The following is a 20617-nucleotide window of genomic DNA, read 5'->3' as shown; positions in this document are numbered from 1 at the left end:
AAGATATTTCTCCTGATAGCTTGTTGTTTCTGAATTGGATTATGACATTTAACCATGTATCTTAGAGTTTGCAGCCTGCATTTTTCTGGAGATGATCTGTGAATTCTTTCAAATGGTATATTTTTCTACATTCTGAAGTTTTGTTCATTTCTCTTCCATTATTTGCTGCATCATGGTGTATAGGTTTTTTTTGTCCTGTCACATTCTGGGAAACCTGTGATCTTTAGATTGTATCTATACATCCTATCTTCAAGATCAGTTATGTTTTCCTTTTTTCTTTTAATGTTATTGGGGTTTTTTGTATCTCTTTCAGATTGTTCTTCACTTCTGCATTACCAGCCTATCATTCTCTCTTTTATTTATTTGGTGAAGTTTGCCATTACAGATTTCAATTTTTCTATATTTTAGCAGCAAAGCCATAAATTCTGCTCTCATAATTCTCATGTCTCTTTTGAACCGCTTAGGAACAGCACATTGTGTTTCTATGTTCTCAAATTTCTCTTCACGTTCATCCAATGTAGGATAATTTTCCTTTATTTTGCAGTATTTATTCATAGATGCCTGAACTCATTTAGTGGATCAAAAGGTCATTCTTCTTTCTGTTATTGATGCTTTCCTTGTTGATTTCTTAGTCACTGAAGGGATTTTCCTAAGGTGCAGGTCTTATCACATCACTTCCCCTTCCTTATTGTCTCCCTATTGCCTCCGCAATCAAATACAAAATGCTGTTTGGCATTCAAAGCCCTTTATTACCTAAACTTCTACTTTTCCAGCCTTCCTATACCTTATTCCTTACCAGGAACTCTTTGATCCAATGACACTGGCCTTCTGGATGTTCCTTGAACAAGACACTCCATCTCTTGGCTCCAGGCATCCTTTCTGGCTGTCCCCCATGCCTGGAACACTCTCCTTCCCTCTGCTCTGTCTACTGACTTTCCTGGCTTCCTTTAAGTCCCAACTAAAATATCATTATCTGTTATAAAACTTCCCTAACCCCTTTTAATTCTAGTGCCTTCCCTCTGTTAATTATTTCTTATTTCTCCTGTAGAGAGTTTGCTCTGTGTGTATGTGTATAAACATATATATACATACACACATATATGTGTAATGTATATATACATATAAGTGTATGTGTGTTTATCTATATGTCTGTATGTGTACATATATGTTTGCATGTTATCTCCCTCATTAGGATTGTAGTAAGCTCCTTAAGGGCAGGGACTCTCTTACTCTTCTTATAACCACAGCGCTTAGCACATTACCTGGCACATAGTACATGCTTAATAAATCTTTAATGACTGATTATTGATTGATCTTCTTATATTCAAGGTCTTTGAGTTTTCTTCTTCCTGAGATTTTTGGTGCTTTCTTCCCCTGATTTTCCCCTGTTCGCTTTCTGGCTCTGCCCCCTCTGATGGTGGATTTCCAAGCCTCTTAGGCTCCACAGTTCACCAGCCTAGGTCTGCCCCAAGTGATTTTTGGGTTAGGGTTAGTCAGAACTGACCCTCCTGGGTGCCGTGCATGTTCACGTTCCCTCAGACTCAGTAGAGTGCTGAGCAGAGTTCTCTGCCCCCACTCCCCACAACATACACACATGGTGTCCTGTCCTGGTGACCTGATCTCCTCCCTCCGTTCTTCAGTTCTCTGGCCCAGTATCAGCAGTTCAGAGCTTTGCCATGACAGTATTTTTGATCCAGAAGGGTTTGCGGCCAGCTGACTGTCTGACACAGTTGGGGTAAATTTCCACAGCCTGGAGTTGGGGTCTCCACAGCACTGGAAACAGGGAGAGAGAACCTGGGTATAGGAATGGGTTTTGTTGCAGATCTGTGCATCTAGTCCTTGGATCTGCTAGTGCAGCCTACTGGTGGCTTCAAGCTAAGATGGGTGCTGGATGAGCTCAGGGTTTGTTGAGTGTTAGTTAGTTCACAGGTTTGGGGGTTTCTTTTTAACCCTCTTTTTGGATTATGGGTATCCCAGACCATGCAGACAGCTGAAGTGGCTTCATCTTTGGTGCATAATTTCTGTTTCTGGTTTGAGAGGTCATGGTTATCAGAGAAAATGTTTAATCCTCCATTTTGTTGCTCACATGACCCAGAGGTCCCCCAACTAGTTCTTGATAAAAGTATGATGGCTCTCTATAATTGTCACTTCTTCTGGATATAAAGTAAAAGGGTAGATGTACCACCATTTCCATAACAAGTTCTATTCTGACATGAACTGAGATCAAGTCTATTGACTTAAGAGTTTGACTTTCTTCATTGTTTTGAAAATTTGTCCTTAGGCAGAACAGCATTATTTGCCCAAAAGCAGAGGTAGAATTATGATCAGAACCTAGTTCTCCAGACTCCCAGTCCAAATGTTCTTTTCACTTATACTACACAGCCTCTCTTATAAATTACCTTAGGGTAGGGATTTTGATTTACTTTTTCGTGATGTGCCAAATATAGTGCCAGTACATAGTAGACTATCTAGAAATACTTGTTGGATAAAACGGATCTACTTATATAGCCAGATAGCCCTAAACTTACAGCTGTCTAGCATACTCTCTATATACCTTAAAATTCACTGGAACATAAAGCCATGTTGTTGCCTCATTCTGGAAAGGGTAGAAGAACCTAGGTGTCCTTACCCTTTATTCTAGTGTTTGTACTACTCTAAGAAAGGAACATTCACTGCCTTTGGAGTCAAATCTTATCTCTGACATTATCTGTGTGGCTTTGGGCGGCAACAATAACCACAATAGTAGTTAAAGTTCATCCAATGCCTGATATGTATTTACTTTAATTTGATCCTCACATCAATTGACTTAACCTAAGACTCAGTTTACTCATCTATAAAACAAGGGAGTTGACCAGACTCTGAAATCTCTCCCAGCTCTAGACCTATGATACTATAACCTATGTAATAGCCACTTTTGTATACAGTTCCTGTTAAATAACTGTTAAGAGAGATCTAATTACTCTCCAAAGAGATCTATTTAATGTAGGTCCTGCAATACCAAGTTTGCTTTTTAAAAAGTTGGACTCCTTTAAAATGAGAACATCCTTTTTTGGGAGGGGGGGAGGGGGGGAGAAAGCCTGGCCACTTTCACAGTCAGGTTTGATTACCATAAGAGATCTGGCACTGTGAACTCCTGGTTGCTTTAGGGCATAATCACAGCAGTTAAGTCTAACTTTTTAGAAAGGGTTACTCATCAGTAACTCCATGGAGTGCAGGCTGGCTGCCACGATTCCTGAGCCTTCCCAACCTCCTTCCAGAAACCAAATGAGTTGGCATGGGTAAAATGATTTGCAAGTCTTCAAAGTGCCGTATATATTTAAATACTAACTATTGCTGTTATTAACAAAAGGAGGAACAGGAGTCTATGGGAAGCTGCTAGCTCACGGAATCAGGGAATCTCAAGAGAGTTAATTGGAAGAGATCTCGGTGACCATCTAGTCTCCCCCTAACCTCTCAGAACTGAAAAAAAGAAGTCTCTAAACCGAGAAGGGGAAGTGAGTGGAGAAGAGGAGAAAGAAGAAAAGAAAAAATATGGAAGAGAAAGAAAAACAAACAGACAAGTCCTCTCCATGATACTTAGCACATGGTAGGAGCTTAATCAAGGCTTACCGACTGCCTGACTTACTAGTAAATGACACGACCGTGACTCGGCTCCCGGGAATCCTTCACCACAGTGCCATCATTAAACAGCATTAAACAGTCTATGAGACCCCCCTTCCCCGACTGCATCCTGCCCGGAGGGGAGCATAGGCAGCAATCAGCCAGCTCCCCCGACCCCGGCCACTTACTGTAGCTGACAGTGACGGTCACTGAGGGCCCTGACATCTCCGCTGAGACCACTCCCTCGGACTCCCCGAATCGCAGGCCCGACGATCATCCACCGGCCCTCCAGGTTCTGCCCCCTCCCCACGCTGCAGGTAGGAGAGCCAAGCTGCCAGGCGCCCAAACCTGTGCAGGCTGCTGAGCATGCTCGCTACAACCGCAAGGAGAGCGGCCGGCCGAGGGGCCAGCTCCGCCTCTCCGCAGTTTAGCAGCAGCCGCTCTGGGTCTGCTCCGGGAGGGAGACGGGCAGGGCTTGGGGCGCTCGCTGCCGAGTCTGCGCTCCCAGCCTGTCTTCCCTGGGGTTCCCTGGGCGGGAGACCCCGTCCTTATCCCACCGCTGGCCTTTTCCGTCTCTTCCGCTCCACATCCTGGCCATTCACCTGTCACCTCCTTAGAGCATCCTCTGATGAAACTTTCATAGCCCTCCTAAGAGTGTCCTTGCCATGTTTCCTAGCGCCTTCCCTCCTCATTATTTCCTATTTATCCTGGACGTCGCTGGGTATTTTTGGTTTGCTTATCTCCCCCAATAGACTGTAAGTATGCTCTTTCTTTTTTTTTTTTAATTTAACTTTTAACATTTATTTTCACAAAATTTTGGGTTACAAATTTTCTCCCCTTTTATCCCCTCCCCCCCAAACCCAAGCATTCTAATTGCCCCTGTGACCAATCTGCTCTCTCCTCTATCCTCCCTCCCTGCCCTTGTCTCCGTCTTCTCTTTTGTCCTGTAGGGCCAGATAGCTTTCTTTACCCCTTAACCTGTATTTCTTATTTCCTAGAGGTAAGAACATTACAGTTGATCCTAACACTAAGTATGCTCTTTCAGGGCAGAGACTTTTTGCCTTTTTAAAAATCCGTACATAGTAGCACATAGTAGGAACTTAAATGTTTATTGATGGACTTGGAGGCAGCTAGATGGTGCAGGGATAGAGCCATGGGCCTGCACTCCTCAAGACTTCTACTCAAATGTGGCCTTATACCCTTATTAGTTATGTGACTCTGGGCAAGTCACGTAATTTGTCTTCACTCATTTTCTTCTACTATAAAATGGAGATGAAAGGAGATGTTTGTAAAGCACTTGGAAAGTTTATTTCCTTCCTTATAGTTATCTGTAATCTCCTTGAAGGAGATACATCATATACATTGTATCATAAACATTGTACGCATAGTAGGCCAGCCACTTAATAAATGCTTAATGAACTTAAGTGTCATATACATATAGTATGTATAGTGTTATATACATATAATATCGTACACATAGTAGGCCAGACACTTATTAAATGCTTGTTGAACTTGTATAATTACCTCTTCTACTAAGCTTTACAACAGAGATTTAACTTTAGAGAAGACAGCAGGGGGCCAATGAAATGTTTGCCATATCTTGCTCCCCTTCACCTAAAGGAGTAACTGGCCCCCTTTCTATTCCTCACATAGGGCAGTCCATTTCTGGGCCCTAGTCATTTTCACTGGCTATCCCCCACGCCTGGAATGCTCTCTTTCCTCATTTCCACCTATTGGTTTTCCTGGTCTCAAATAAAATCCCACCTTCTGCAAAGAAGTCTTTGTCAGTCCCCCTTTGTGCAAATTTCTTCTCTCTAAGATTGCCTCCAATTTATCTGGGATATATTTTTGTTCGTAGACAGTTATTTCCTTGTTGTCTCCCCCAGTTAGATTGCCAGGTTCGTGAGAAGAGGGACTGCTTTTTCTTTCTATCCACAGCACTTAACAGAGTACGTAGGCACGGGAGATTAATTGATGTTTGATGATCATTTGTTAAATGGATGAATGAACAGATAAATGAATGAATATAACCTGACTAATGAGATCATTTTTCTGCAGAGGATTATTTAAAATTTTCAGACTCTGTTTTTTCTATAGCATTTGAAGAATTTCTTTGAAGATTTTGTATAACTACCTGATTTTATCTCCAAGTACTTTATTGAATCTCAATTAAACCTGGTAGACTCTTAAGTTCTCTAAAGACAGGGATAAGACTTTCATCTTAACATTTTCTAGCCCCTAATACAAAATCTTACAAGCATTAGGCACTCAATTAGGTGTTGGAAGGAAGGAATGAAAATCCCTCTGTGTTTTACAACTGCTTGTGAGTGATCATAAAATCAGCACAAGTGGTTTCTTCAAATAAGAGAAGCTAACACCTCCTTTCAAGGGTTCAATTCCATACCTGACCTTCAGAGAAGTCTTTTCCTTTGGGACCAAAGAAAAGAACAAGGCTTTTGAAAAATGCTTATTTAATTTTTAAGTCACTGTAAAGAAATTTGGGAGATTTAAGTGGCACAGGGTTAGAGTGCCTGACCCAGAGTCATGATGATCTGAGTTAGAATTTGACCTCAGACACTTACTAGCTGTGTGACCCTCAACAAGCTATTTAATCCTGTTTGCCTCAGTTTCCTCATCTGTAAAATGAGCTGGAGGAGGAAATGACAAACCACTCCAGCATCTTTACCAAGAAAACCCCAAATGGGGTCAAGAAGAATTGGACATGACTGGAAAATGACTCAGTAACACAGAAATATGTCCTTGTAGACTGAGTCATTCATTTTTAAAATGTTTGTTAACACCTATGACTTGTAGAAAGAGAGCAGTGTTCAGAACCAAAGCATCAGTCTGAATTTGGAGTCTAATTGGCCTGAATTTAAAAGTTCCATCTGCCACTTGCTTTTGGAATGACTTTGGGCAAAGTACTTAACCTCTTCGGGTCTCAGTTTCCTCACTTGTAAACCAATTGATCTTTAGGGTTCCATCTCTAGATCCATGATAAAGTAGATTTAGATTTCATTCACATTGATGCATATTAATATAACCTACCTTTGGCTGTGCCCACAAGGAACTAAAAAACATAGAAATCTGAGTGAACAAAACTACCTGTTCAACAGAGGACAGGGGAGGAGAAGAAGGTTAGCCTCTTGGACTTGGTGGATTTCCCAAAAGTCAGAAGTGTCTCTACTCCCTGTGGGCATGGTCAAAGGCCAGTAAGATTTATATCAATTAAAAAAATGAAATCATTATTAGAGTAGGAGAAGGATATTTGATTCATGATCACTTCACAATTGATTTCTTAGAAGAGATAACACACACAAATGGGTCTTTAGAGAAATTTTTAAAGGGACAGTGAATCTGGAGATAGGATTGAACATAACTGTGACATCAAATACAACTCAAATCTCCGTCTGTGTATGCTGCTGTGCAAATCTGTAGTCTCATGTAGAAAAATCAGTTGTACATTTATTAAAATTTTTGTTTAATGAAATAATTTTATTTATAAATTTATTTATTGAAATATTTATTTATTATTAGACATAATATATAATGTACTTTATGTATAATATTATATAATTAGGTATACAATTATATTTATTTTATTTCTTGAAATATAAAAACATGTTACTTCATACCTATGAGTATTATTGGAAATGGGGTTTCTTAAAAAGAGGGAAAGTATGGAAATAATATTTCAAGCTAGAAGACATCAGATCCCTGGTTCTTCATGTCTCTACCTGTGTGACCTTGGGCAAGTCATCTCCCTTCTCTGGGTCTCAGTTTCCTTATTTAATTCAACAAGTATTTATTAAGTACCTACTACCTATCAGGCTCTGATAGGTAATAGGTATAAATTTTTTTTTGAAATTACAGTCCCTGCTCTCAAGGAGTTCATAAGGAAGACTGAGGAACAATAGGTACATAAATAAATGACAACGAAATATTTGTTTCAAGAGGGAGTGTGTACAAAAGGGCAAGGTCTTTCCTCTCCCTGAGCCTCAATTTTCTCTGTAAAATGTAGGGAGTAGACAAAATGACAAACATCTAAAGTTCCTTCCTACTTTTAACATTCCATGCTCTAATATGAACATTTTTATGATTGTCTGTAAAATGGTAGAGTTTGACTAAATTAGGAATTTTTAAAATTTATTTTTAACATTTTTTAAAATTTTGAGTTCCAAATTCTCTCCCTCCTGCATCCATCGAGAAGGCAAGCAATTTGATATTCATTATACATGTGAAGTCATGCCAAATATATTTGTATGTTAGCAATGTTGAAAAAAAGCAAAAAAAATAAAGTGGAAAACAGCACGATTTAATCTCCAATCAAAGTTGATCCATTCTCTCTCCGGAAGGGACAACATTTTTCATTATTTGGAATTGTTGACCAGAGTCTTTTACAGCTGTAGAGCAGGAATTTGTAACCTAAAGTTCAGGATTTATTTTTAATATTTCAGGTCACTACTGTAATATAATTGCTTTACTCTGTAATCTTGTGTGTTTTATTTTATACCTTTAAAAACATTATTCTGAGAGGGGTTGCACAGGCTTCACCAGACTGCCCAAGGACCCCTGATGTCTAGGGGCCCTTCCAGCTAAAGCCAGGACCGCGTTCAAGGCTCAAGCTCTCTCTCCCAGGGAAATCGCTCTTTGCGTCCCGGTTACTTCGCATCTCCAGGGCTAGGACGCCCAGATCCCGGGTAGCCTCGAAAACCCGGACTAGAGAGTCCTGCGGCGCCGGATCGCGTCGGGCGCGCGGACTGAGCAGGCGCAGTAGGCTCCCCGACGGGGCGGAAGCCCGAAGGAGGCGGGGACAAGCGAGGCCGCGGTGCGGTGGGCGGAGGAAGTGTGCTAGTTTCGCTTCCGGTTTTGCTAGGAATTCTCTGTTTGCCCCCGCTGGGACCCTCGGTGGCCGGAAAAAATGAACCGATTCTTCGGCAAAGCGAAGCCCAAGGCGCCGCCGCCCAGCCTGACGGACTGCATCGGCACGGTGAGCGAGTGAGCGCCGTCCCTGGCCTACTGGGACCCCAGCCCCGGCTGCCTTGTCCCACCTGCCGGGGACCCCGGCCCGGCCCCTTCCCCTAGGATGCCGGGGGCGAATCCGCCCGAGAACTCGGGGGGTCGGGCAGCGGCGAGGGGCGCAGAGCCAGGATTCCCCTTCCTTCCCCTCCCCCACCGGGGACCCCGGAAGCGAATCTGCCCGAGAGTCGGGGGAGGGGGCCCGACTGGGAGGAGGGAGTTTACCCCCGGGCACGAGCTTGATGGTGGGGGACCAGAGGGCGGGGTGCCCCTGTTGGGGGGTTGGTAGAGATGCCGACCCACACCCCCTCTTTTCCACTTCCTTTCCCACGGGAGGGGGTCCAAGGAGTCCCCCAGCCCCCTGGGGAGCAGGAACCCGGCTTCGCTCGTGTAGGATCCGGTGGCCGTAGTAGCTGGCAGCAGTAGGCATGTGGGTGTGTGCCCCGTGAAGGCTGGCCGAGTGATTCTCGCCGGTTTTCTCACTTGACCCGGGGAGGCAGGACTTATTATCATCCTCTCCTGGCAGACGTGAGGTTAGGGGTCACAATAAATTATCTGGTGGGACTTAGACCCAGGTCTTCTTGACGTCAAGGCCGGCCCACTGCCCCCGCTGGTACTGATCCCAGCTGCTGCCCCACTGTGAGCTGTCTGAGGGCAAGAACTGTGTCTGTCAGGGTAAAGCAGAGGTGTCAAGCACGGATGTGGCCCGTAACACTCGCAGTGAAAGTGTAATTAGCAAATATTTAGGAAAATAAATAAAAGTACAATAGATAAATAAGCATATAGGTAAAATAACAGCTTAAATAAAACTTAGATGATTCTGAGGAAACTTGAGGCAGATTAAAGTTAAGTGTCTTGTGACAAGAAAATGTCCATGACTGGATTTGGACAAGTGGCCTTGCTGGGTCCAAGACCAGAGCTGGCTGCCCAGATGGCATTTAGATCTAGTCTAAGCAAGAGTTCTTAATTTGTGGTCCATGGATCCCCCTTCAATAAACTTTACTAGATGCCTACTGTGTTGTAGGCACGTTGCTAAGTGTGCAGAAAAAAGAAAGATGGTTCCTGCCCTTAGGGATATTACAATATAATGGGAGCCCCAATGTGGGGCCTAGTGGAGAAATCTCAGATATCCTATGGTGATTCCGCCAGGTGAGAAATGAAAAGATGTCTGTGCTGAGCTATCACTTCAGATGGAGGTTTGGAGTAGGAGGCTCCACCTTGCAATCAGAGAGGCAGAGTGTTGGTGACATTGAATACGAAGGCTGGTGGGATTTCACCTCTTAGAGTTCAGGGGATCAATGAAGGTGGATTGGGGAAAAATAACATCTTTATTTTTCCCTTACCTCTAACTGAAATTTAGCATTTCCTTCAATTATTATTCAGTTCTTAAATTATCCTAAGAAACAATCCATAGGCTTCACCAAATCTGTCAAAAATATACAGGTGTGTGCCATAGCACACCAAAGAAGGTTCAGAACCTTTGCTCTTAATTCATTTGGATAGAATCTAGCTATCATTCCTTTTGATAAAGGAGGAAAGTGATGCCCAGAGAGTGGATGTGGCTTGTAGTGAGTGGCAGTGCCAGTATTTAAATCCAGGTGCTCTGACCTCAGATCTAATGCTCATCTTGCTGGGAAACGTGACAATTTGTTTTGTTGTTTTTGTACAAAGTACTGATTTCTTCAATGTAGGGAACTCTCTCAACCAATGCAGATTAGCAACTACTCTACCATTTACAGCCTTAGAGAGGTGCCAGGTACACTGAGCAATCGAATGACTTGCCCAGGGTCGCAATAACTACTCTCTGGTGCCTTTCTGTTGTGTGGAGGTAACCCTGAGTTCTTGAAAATGACCAGTCAAATGATGGGCTTTTATCACTTCCTACCTTGTTGGGAAGGCTTTGGCTCTGGGCCCAATGCCAGACTGAATGTTATTGCAGAATAAGCCTAAATTCATGGCAGCCATGAGGTGATGCTGTTTTTGACCACTGCAGTTCACAAAGACCATCTACTGAGCTATAAAAGGGTTTTTTACCAAACTGAAGGCTAAACATGGGTTAATAAAACAATAAGGAACCTTTGAGAGACCTCCTGTGGAGATCAGGGAAGTGATAGTCCCAGTACACTCTGCCCTGGTCAAACCACATCTTTGGGAGCATTATATTCAGTTGTGAATGTCTCATTTTAGGAGAGATATTGATAATCTGGAGTAGGATGATCAGGATGGTAAAGAGCCATGAGATCATTCCATAGACAGATTGTGTGAAGAAATTAACCTGAAAAAAAGACTTAGGGAAACAGGAAATATTTAAAAGGCTGGAATGTGGAAGGGAGATTCGTGTTCTGCTTGCCCCCAGGCTAGAATTAGGAGTCCAGCCTTGGGACCAAGAGACCAATGTCATCTTGCTATCAGGAAAATCTTCCTGTTAGCCCTCTATCCACAAGTGCAATGGGATGCCCTAGGTGGTTCCTCTCAATGATTATCTTCAAGCACAGCAAGAAGACCATTATTTTGGATGTTATTGGAGGAATTCTTTTCCAAATATGGGCTGTGGAAGGTGACCTCTGGTGTCTCTTCTAATAATTGAGATTCTGTGTTTCATTATGTGTTTATTGGATGAAAGAGCTGTGTCAGATAAAGTCATGAATCTTTGAACTACTGATTGAGAATACTTCATTTGCATGCCTTCTCCATAAAGATTCATTAGACTGGATGACCTTTTTGCAGTCCTTGAATACCCTCATTCTAGGGTAGGGGTATAGCATCAGGGCAGTAAAGCAGCAGCTTCATAATTTAAACAGATTGTCTGAGGTTCCCTAAATATGGAGGCAATGGCATTGGATTGGGAAAAAACCTAAGTATGAGAAACACCTCTGCTACTTACTAGTCACTGTGACCTCAGACAAACCATTTACTTTATAATATAGGAATAATAAGACTAATCCTGCCTATCTCACAGAGTTGTTGTGAGGATTAAATAAGATAATGTATGTGAAAGCCCAAGCACTATACCAGTGTAAGGTGGTGTTATCTACCACTGTCTACTAAATGTGCATGTTTTCTCTTTTCTTTCTTCTCTCTTCTCCCCTGTGCACATGTGCCTGCATTACATAATTATGTATTAAAGTGAAATAACTGTTCTTCCTTTTTCCTTCTAAAGGTTGATAGTCGGGCGGAATCCATTGACAAGAAGATTTCTAGACTTGATTCAGAGCTAGTAAAGTATAAAGATCAGATAAAAAAGATGAGAGAAGGACCTGCAAAGGTAAGATGGAATGCACCTCAGAATTATAGGAATTTTTAAATGCTTAAGTGACTTAAATGCCTTGAGGGGTAGAGGGGCAGCAGAGCATTGTAAAGGGTACTATTGAGAATTATAGTAGGAACACCATAAGGAGGCCATAATTGAGTTAAATTCAGCAAACATTTATTGAATGCAAAGAATTTTAGAGAAATTCAAAGATGAATAAGATATAGTATTTTCTGTGAAGGAGCTTGCAACATAATAGTGGGGAAATTAGTGGAACACAAATGTATCATTATAATAGGGAGTAAAGTTCAAAGATAAATGAGTAATACAAAGGAAATATTCCTCAAAGTTCTTTCCTAGGCTCTCTTCTTCCTCTCTACTCTCAAGGTAACCTCCTTAGCTGCCATGGATTTAACTGCCATCTCTCTACAGGTGACTCCTAAATCCATCCTCACTGAATTCTTTGAGCTTATTTCTATCCCTCTTGGCCCTCCCATCTCAAAGTTCCAACCCAGATCCCACATGCCCCTTTCACTTTGCTCTCTGGAATTCCTGTTCCATAGGCAACAATCTTCCTTTTATTCTAAATCTTTTTCTTTCCCACTCCTTCCATCTTCTAGCTATTATTAAAACCTGGCTCACTCCTGATGACACATCCTCCCTTGGTCACCCTTACAGTACTGACTGCCCCTTCACCCCTTGGCTCACTCATCAAGGCAGAGGAGTTGGAATACTCTTTACTTTCAGGTTCTTTTCAGTGACAGTTTCTCTCCTTACCCCCACTGCTCAGTAACCTGTCTTCTTTTGAGGAGGAGGAGGAGATATGCTATTCACATCTGCTACCCAGGCAAAGTTCTGGTAACTATTGTCTACAGACTTCCAGGTTACTCCCTTTCTTTTTCTCTCCTCCTCAGCTCCTTCCATCATACTAGGACACTTCAACATACACACTGACACTCCCTCAAAGACCCTAGCTACCCAGTTCCTCAACATGCTGCTCACTTCCTATGAGTTATTTCTTCCCTCCCCACCTCGGCCATTCACAAAGACATAATTACCCCTGATCTTGCTATTACCATCAATGTACCACCTCCATTTTTTTTTTTAATTTAACTTTTAACATTCATTTTAACAAAATTTTGGGTGCCAAATTTTCTCCCCTTTTGTCCCCTCCCCCACCCCAAAACACCGAGCATTCTAATTGCCCCTAACACCAATCTGCTCTCTCTTCTATCATCCCTCTCTGCCCTTGTCTCCATCTTCTCTTTTGTCCTGTAGGGCCAGATAACTTTTTATACCCCTTTACCCGTATTTCTTATTTCCTAGTGGCAAGAACAGTACTCGACAGTTGTTCCTAAAACTTTGAGTTCCAACTTCTTTACCTTCCTCCCTCCCCACCCCTTCCCCTTGGAAGGCAAGCAATTCAATATAGGCCAAATCAGTATAGTTTTGCAAATGATTTCCATAATAGTCGTGTTGTATAAGACTAACTATATTTCCCTCCATCCTATCCTGTCCCCCATTACTTCTATTCTCTCTTTTGATCCTGTCCCTCCCCATGAGTGTTGACCTGAAATTGCTCCCTCCTCCCCATGCCCTCCCTTCCATCATCCCCCCCACCCTGCTTATCCCCTTCTCCCCCACTTTCCTGTATTGTAAGATAGGTTTTCATACCAAAATGAGTGTGCATTTTATTCCTTCCTTTAGTGGAATGTGATGAGAGTAAACTTCATATTTTTCTCTCACCTCCCCTCTTTATCCCTCCACTAATAAGTCTTTTGCTTGCCTCTTTTATGAGAGATAATTTGCCCCATTCCATTTCTCCCTTTCTCCTCCTACTATATTTCTCTCTCACTGCTTGATTTCATTTTTTTAAGATATGATCCCATCCTCTTCAGTTCACTCTGTGCACTCTGTCTCTATGTGTATGTGTGTGTGCGTGTGTGTGTGCACGTGTGTGTGTGTATCCCACCCAGTACCCAGATACTGAAAAGTTTCAAGAGTTACAAATATTGTCTTTCCATGTAGGAATGTAAACAGTTCAACTTTAGTAAAGTCCCTTATGACTTCTCTTTGCTATTTACCTTTTCATGCTTCTCTTGATTCTTGTGTTTGAAAGTCAAATTTTTTTTCAGCTCTGGTCTTTTCATCAAGAATGCTTGAAAGTCCTCTATTTCATTGAAAGACCATTTTTTTCCCTGAAGTATTATACTTAGTTTTGCTGGGTAGGTGATTCTTGGTTTTAGTCCTAATTCCTTTGACTTTTGGAATATCATATTCCATGCCCTTTGATCCCTTAATGTAGAAGCTGCTAGATCTTGTGTTATCCTGATAGTATTTCCACAATACTTTAATGGTTTCTTTCTACCTGCTTGAAATATTTTCTCCTTGACCTGGGAACTCTGAAATTTGGCCACAATGTTCCTAGGAGTTTCTCTTTTTGGATCTCTTTCAGGAGGTGATCGGTGGATTCTTTCAATATTTATTTTGTCCTCTGGTTCTAGAATATCAGGGCAGTTTTCCTTGATAATTTCATGAAAGATGATGTCTAGGCTCTTTTTTTGATCATGGCTTTCAGGTAATCCCATAATTTTTAAATTGTCTCTCCTGGATCTATTTTCCAGGTCAGTTGTTTTTCCAGTGAGATATTTCACATTATCTTCCATTTTTTCATTCTTTTCAATTTGTTTTGTGATTTCTTGGTTTCTCATAAAGTCATTAGCCTCCATCTGTTCCATTCTAATTTTGAAAGAACTATTTTCTTCAGTGAGCTTTTGAACCTCCTTTTCCATTTGGCTAATTCTGCTTTTGAAAGCATTCTTCTCCTCATTGGCTTTTTGAACCTCTTTTGCCAATTGAGTTAGCCTATTTTTCAGGGTGTTATTTTCTTCAGCATTTTCTTGGGTCTCCTTTAGCATGGTGCTGACCTGCTGTTCATGCTTTACCTGAATGTCTCTCATTTCTCTTCCCAGCTTTTCCTCCACCTCTTTAACTTGATTTTCAAAATCCTTTTTGAGCTCTTCCATGGCCTGAGCCCATTGAGTGGGCTGGGATACAGAAGCCTTGACTTCTGTGTCTTTCCCTGATGGTAAGCGTTGTTCTTCCTCATCAGAAAGGAAGGGAGGAAATGCCTGTTCACCAAGAAAGTAACCTTCTATAGTCTTATTTCTTTTCCCTTTTCTGGGCATTTTCCCAGCCAGTGACTTGACTTCTGAATATTCTTTTCACACCCACCACGCCTCCAGATCCGCCCAGCCAGCGCTTGGGGGTCTGAGATTCAAATACTGCTTCCCAGCCTCAGGGCTTTTGGCAGGGGCGGGGCTGCTATTCAGTGTGAGATTAAATTTAGGTGCTCAGGTGGGGGCAGGGCCACCTCATGGGCTCAGTTCCCTCAGGGGGTTTATGCAGAGACCTTCAACAATGGATCCAGGCTCCTGCCTGCTTGGGGAGCCCCAGTCTGCTCCCCCCTCCACTGCTGCCTCCCGAGGGGACCTGAGTTATGGGGGCACCCCACTCCCCTCTTGACCCACCAAAGAGACCCTCTCACCGACCCTTGTCACCTGTGGGTGGAGGGACCCACGCGGTCACTGGAGATTCCGTCCCTGAAGCCAGCTCGGATCTGCTCCTCTTGGTGCCGTGCGGCCAAGGCAGGGCTGGACTGGGCTCCAGGTCTGCAGCGCGAAGGACCTTTTGCGAGAGGTTTGCAGGGCTCTCTGGAACAGAAATCTCTTATGCTCCGTTGTTCTGTGGCCTCTGCTGCTCCAGAATTCGCCGGGAGTTCTTTTTTACGGATATTCTATGGCCTGTGGGTTTGGAGCTAGTGTATGTGTGTCTTTCTACTCTGCCATCTTGGCTCCGCCCCCCTCCATTTTCAAGAATTCTGAAATTCCCTTATATGGCCCCAGTCTATTGGCTCTTTCATCTCTCTCTACCAAACCCTACTTTTCATCAGTCTTGTGATCTCCAACCCCTTGATCCCTCAGTTCTCTGCCTGGCCATCTTCACTACGCTACTCTATCAGTCAATCTCCACCTACTGGCTTCATTGACTTCCTGTAAGTTCCAGCTGAAATCCCATTTTCTACAGGAAGCTTTTCCCAACCCCTCTTTAATTCTAGTGTCTTTCCCTCTCTTCATTATTTCCTATTTATCCTGCATATAATTTGTGTGTGATTGCTTGCTTGTTGTCCCTTCCAATTAGACTGTGAGTTCCTTGAGGGCAGGGACTATCTTTTGCTTCTTTTTGTATCCCCAGTGCTTAACACAGTGTCTGGTCTGGCACACACAAATTTATCGACTGACATCTTAAACTCAGCATGTCCAAAATGGAATTTTTTACCTTTGCACCCTCCCCCCTACCAAGCTTCTCTTTTTCTGAAGACCCTACCACCCTTCTCGTATCCCACCTTTATAACCTCCATTTTATCCTTGACAGCTTACTGTCCCTTATCCTGCATATCAGTAGTCAGTAAACATTTATTAGCACTTGCTATATGCCAGGCACTGTGCTAAGCACTGGGGATACAAATACAAAAAAGAGAAACTTCCTGCCCTCAAGAAACTTATGATCTAATTTCCTTACAAAAGGAAACTAAAAGGAAGGAGAGAAAAGAAGGTAGCCAGCTTGGGACATGGTGAAGTCCCAGAATAATGCAGCCAGGTGGGAAATGAGATGTCTCAGCTGAGCTTTCTCCTTAAATGAAGGTTTGGAGTTCCTGGCCCTGCCCTCCAGGCAGAGAGGCAGAGGGTAGTGATGAGATGGAGTACCAAGGTTGGCGAGGTTTTGCAGGGTGACGAGACTATCCCAGCAATGAACTTCCTGGGTCATGTTAGAGAAGTCCTAAAGGAGTGCAGCTAGGTGAGAAATAAGGAGAAATAAATCTCATTAAATGTCACATCTTTTCATTTTTACCTTTACAACATCTCTCAGATCTGAGCCATTCTGTCCACTCATACAGCTGCCACCTTAGTTCAAGCCCTCTGGCTTATTGCAGGATCCTTCTAATGGGTTTCCTTCCTCAAATCTCCCCATTCCAGTCTGTCTTCCCCAAGCAGCTCTGACCATGGAACTCTCCTCTTCGCTTAAATCCTTTGTCTTCCTCTGTTGCCTCTGGGATAAAATATAACCTCTGGTTTAACTTGTACCAGACCCTAAACCCACCTTTCCAGCCTCATTGGACACTACTCCAAATCTTGCACCCTTTGACCCAGCCAAAAAACTGTGTTTCTGATCTATAGTAAGTCATCTCCTAGTACCTTCAGCACACATGCCTAGGATGCCCTCCTTACACTGCCTCAAAGACCCTTCTTTTCCTCTAGGACATAGCTCAAGCACCATCTTCTGCAAGGAGTCTTTCCATGCTCCCTCAATCACTAGAATGCTCCTTCCCACACTACCTTTAAAAAAAACTATTTTGTTTGTATCTATTTGTCTGTATTAACTTTATATTTTTATGTTTGTGATTTATATGTTGTCCTCATATGTACTTTATACATAATGTTTATATACATGTAGTTTATATGTTGTCTCCTCCATTAGGGTGTAAGCTCCCTTCCAGCAGGAATTGTTTCATTCTTTGTTCTTCTATCCCCAGTGCCTAGCATGGTACTTGGTACATAGTAGGTGGGCTCAGTGATTGAGTGACCAGGGGAAAGCTCAGGTGAAAGGGGTGATGCTGATGGGAGAAGGGACAGACAAGACAGGCTAGGGTGGGAGTCAAAAGGCTGATGGTGGGAACTCTGAACTCTGACCCAGAGATTTGACTGGGGTAAAGATGAAAGCTGGGACTTCTACCCCAGTAGTGAAGGCCTTGGGCTTGCCCTCTTACTGTCTTATTACCTTTCTTAAGACCTCATAGAGTGGGTGAATTTTCACTTCCACAGAACTAGAGTGATTTCAGGAGGTTAAACAACAATCTCATGAGTTGTTAGAACAGTGTTTAGGGAGGATATAGTTTAATGGGAGCACTTTGGAATTTGGATGGGAAAGATCCAGTGTGCTGTATACACAAGATACAGAGAATGAAACAATTTCTGTTCACAATGAGTTTATATTCTTTTGGAGGAGACAAGAAGTACATATATAGGGAATATATGTATATAGGGAATAAACACAAAGAAGAAGAATTTGGTTTGGAGTCATGGAATTCCAGGACATTTAGGTAACGAAGAAATAAGAGAGAAACTTTAGCGATAAATCTGAGCTGGAATCATAGCTTAAGAAATGACAGCTGAAGCCATGAATGGTCTAGCTCCCCAAGAGTTAGGAGTAAATAGAGAATGGTAGAGGCTACTAGGACATAAGCTTGGTGCATCCCCAGATTTATTGTGGAGGAGTAGTTAGTGTCACCACAGGTCTGCTAGCAGGAGGGAGTGTGCTAGGGGAGTGTAATTGAGGAGTTTGTACAATTCAGCTGGGTCTGTTTTCAGCTTCTTTAAATTCAAGTGCAATTTTCTTTTTGCTTTCAGAATATGGTAAAACAGAAAGCCTTGAGAGTATTAAAGCAGAAGCGAATGTAAGTTATTGCCATACTCTCCCTAAATCAAACTTATTTCACGTAAAGAAAATTTTTTTCCTTTTTTTATGTTTTAGCTAACATTTTATGAGCATTCTCTATTTATTAAGTATTTACATATACAATTACGTGGGGCAAGTCACTTTATTACCTTACTCAGTTTCCTCATAAAATGAAGGGGTTGGACTAAATGAGCTTCTGAGGTCACTGTACCAAAGTAGGGACGCTCTTTCTTCCTCCCCTCACCCTTATCTGCCTCAGCTGCTGCAGGAACTTTGGCTAAGGTGGGAGGGGACATAAATGGTAAACGGTTCCTAGAGGGGCAATGAGATGCCCCAGTGCAGAGAGCACAAGAAGACCTTAGTTCTTAAATCCAGCCTCACCTACTTACTAGTTGTGTGATACTGGGCAAATCACTTAACCTCTATTTGCCTCAGTTTCCTCATCTGTGAAATGGAGATTATTGTCTACCTCCCAGGGTGGTTGTGAGAATCAAATGAGATAAAAATTGTAAAATCCCTGACACAGAGTAAGCACTATATAAATGTTAGCTGTTAACTTGTTATTATTAGAATGAGGATTGATGGATATAGGGAAGGGATTTTAGCAGTTGGACATGGGTTTCAGATACTTTCTAGGAAGGGCAGGTGGTCTGTGGATGAAACAAGTGGAGAATAGGAAAGATCCTAAAGCAATCTGGGTTTGAGAGAGGTGGGGTGAGGACTTAAGTAAGGCAGGTGGGCCAGCAGCAGTCTTTGAAAGGCATCACTTTCCTCAGGCAACAGCAGTTCTAGAAACAGAAGGAAAGTTTCCTTAGGATCCGGGGCAGAGCAGAGAGAGTAAGGTTGACCTCTGTGATGCAGGTTGAGGTTGTCCAGATATGGATTTAATGAATTATGATCATCTGATATATTTGACAAGACAAGATCCTCTGGCAGTTGTGGGAATTAGGCAAAGCAGAATTTGCTGAATCTTTGTGAATAACCAGACAACCTGGTGACTTGTTTCCAGCTCTGATGATGCCTCCTTTCAGCAGCATTCATTGTGATATTTTTTCTTGTGTACCTCAATATTGACTCATGTTTAACATTCTCCCTTGAATGCGAATAGGTATGAGCAACAACGGGACAATCTTTCACAGCAGTCTTTTAATATGGAACAAGCAAATTATACTATCCAGTCATTGAAAGACACCAAAACAACGGTAATGAATAAAATCATGTTTTTTAAATTTTAAAATCTGTCAGAACCATCACATGTACTTAGTTTTTTTTTCCTTTGTAGGTGGATGCTATGAAATTAGGTGTAAAAGAAATGAAGAAAGCATACAAGCAAGTCAAAATTGACCAAATTGAGGTGAGATTGTGTTTTATGTCCGAACAGCTCGAATTGGTGTTAAATTTTTATATTTTTAATAACTTCATATTTTTAATACATCACTAAAATGAGATTTTCTTTCAGATGGCATGGGGGGATTATATTAATTCAAGTTGCTCTCAACCTTTTTTCAGTTAATTCAGTTTTCAATTTCATCGTCTGAGGAAGCAGCCATCTGTAAAAGAATAGTGTGCTACTTAGCTGGAAGGGGTTGAAACTTCCTTTCTGGGCCTGGAGAAGTTTGTCAGTGTTTTTTTTGTTGTTGTTGTTTTGTCTTTGCTGTCTTTAATAGGAAGATTTTTAAAGCTGTAAAAGTAATATCACCTTGACCCTGGTGCTGAATCTATAGAGGGACACTCTTTCTGTGTCTTGCTGTATCTTTCAGTAAAGGAAAAAGAGGATTCACTCTTTATTTTTTCTAAGTTTTATAGATTCCCTCCTTACTTTTTCAAGAATATCTCTTCAAACTGCTTCCAAAACACCCTCTACCATCTCCACAAAACCTCTTTATATAGTTTTGTATCTTGTGCATAAGCGTAGTTTCTGAAGCACAGGTTAAAACAAGGGAAGAATTTGTTGAAGAAATAGCCTTTGCTTACAAACACTTAAACAGTAAAACTGAGTAGAGTAAAATGAGATGGAATGTTTTATACTTTCCATCTAACCGTGTTAGACATAACCATGTGTCATAAGGAAGTCAAGCCTTTGGTCTTTCTGTCTGGTATATTTTTCCATCATTCCATTCTTTGTGTGTGCCATGCCCTCTCCACCTGTTCTTTGCCCTTTCTCATGGATAAATAACAAATGTCCACTGTCTCCTTCTCTCCCCTCAGCTTACAGATTTGTCTGCTTCCTGT

The 20617-nt window shown here is 42.1% G+C and overlaps 2 protein-coding genes across 6 annotated transcripts in view; one reads left to right on the top strand and one right to left on the bottom strand.

The window, feature by feature from the left end:
* Positions 1-3902, bottom strand: part of BAG1 (BAG cochaperone 1) — a 46445-nt gene extending 42543 nt beyond the window's left edge. For all 3 annotated transcript variants that reach the window (XM_072597028.1, XM_072597029.1, XM_072597033.1), the window contains exon 1: positions 3789-3902. In XM_072597028.1, the coding sequence (XP_072453129.1) occupies positions 3789-3825 (37 nt within the window). In that variant the 5' untranslated portion in view covers positions 3826-3902. The remainder of the gene's footprint in view (positions 1-3788) is intronic.
* CHMP5 (charged multivesicular body protein 5) overlaps positions 1-20617 on the top strand; it is a 45813-nt gene that overhangs the window by 14229 nt on the left and 10967 nt on the right. The window contains exons 1-6 of one of the 3 annotated variants that reach the window (XM_072597037.1): positions 3837-3917; positions 8477-8590; positions 11780-11884; positions 18337-18383; positions 19494-19587; positions 19668-19739. In XM_072597037.1, the coding sequence (XP_072453138.1) occupies positions 8522-8590; positions 11780-11884; positions 18337-18383; positions 19494-19587; positions 19668-19739 (387 nt within the window). In that variant the 5' untranslated portion in view covers positions 3837-3917; positions 8477-8521. Of the gene's footprint in view, positions 1-3836; positions 3918-4231; positions 4356-8476; positions 8591-11779; positions 11885-18336; positions 18384-19493; positions 19588-19667; positions 19740-20617 lie in introns of those variants that run through there. The other 2 variants (XM_072597036.1, XM_072597035.1) reach the window with 2 other exon arrangements.

Source organism: Notamacropus eugenii, chromosome 3 (assembly GCF_028372415.1).
Source record: "Notamacropus eugenii isolate mMacEug1 chromosome 3, mMacEug1.pri_v2, whole genome shotgun sequence".
NCBI lineage: Eukaryota > Metazoa > Chordata > Mammalia > Diprotodontia > Macropodidae > Notamacropus > Notamacropus eugenii.
The sequence above is the reverse complement of the archived record's forward strand: the minus strand, read 5'-3'. Positions and strand labels throughout refer to the sequence as shown.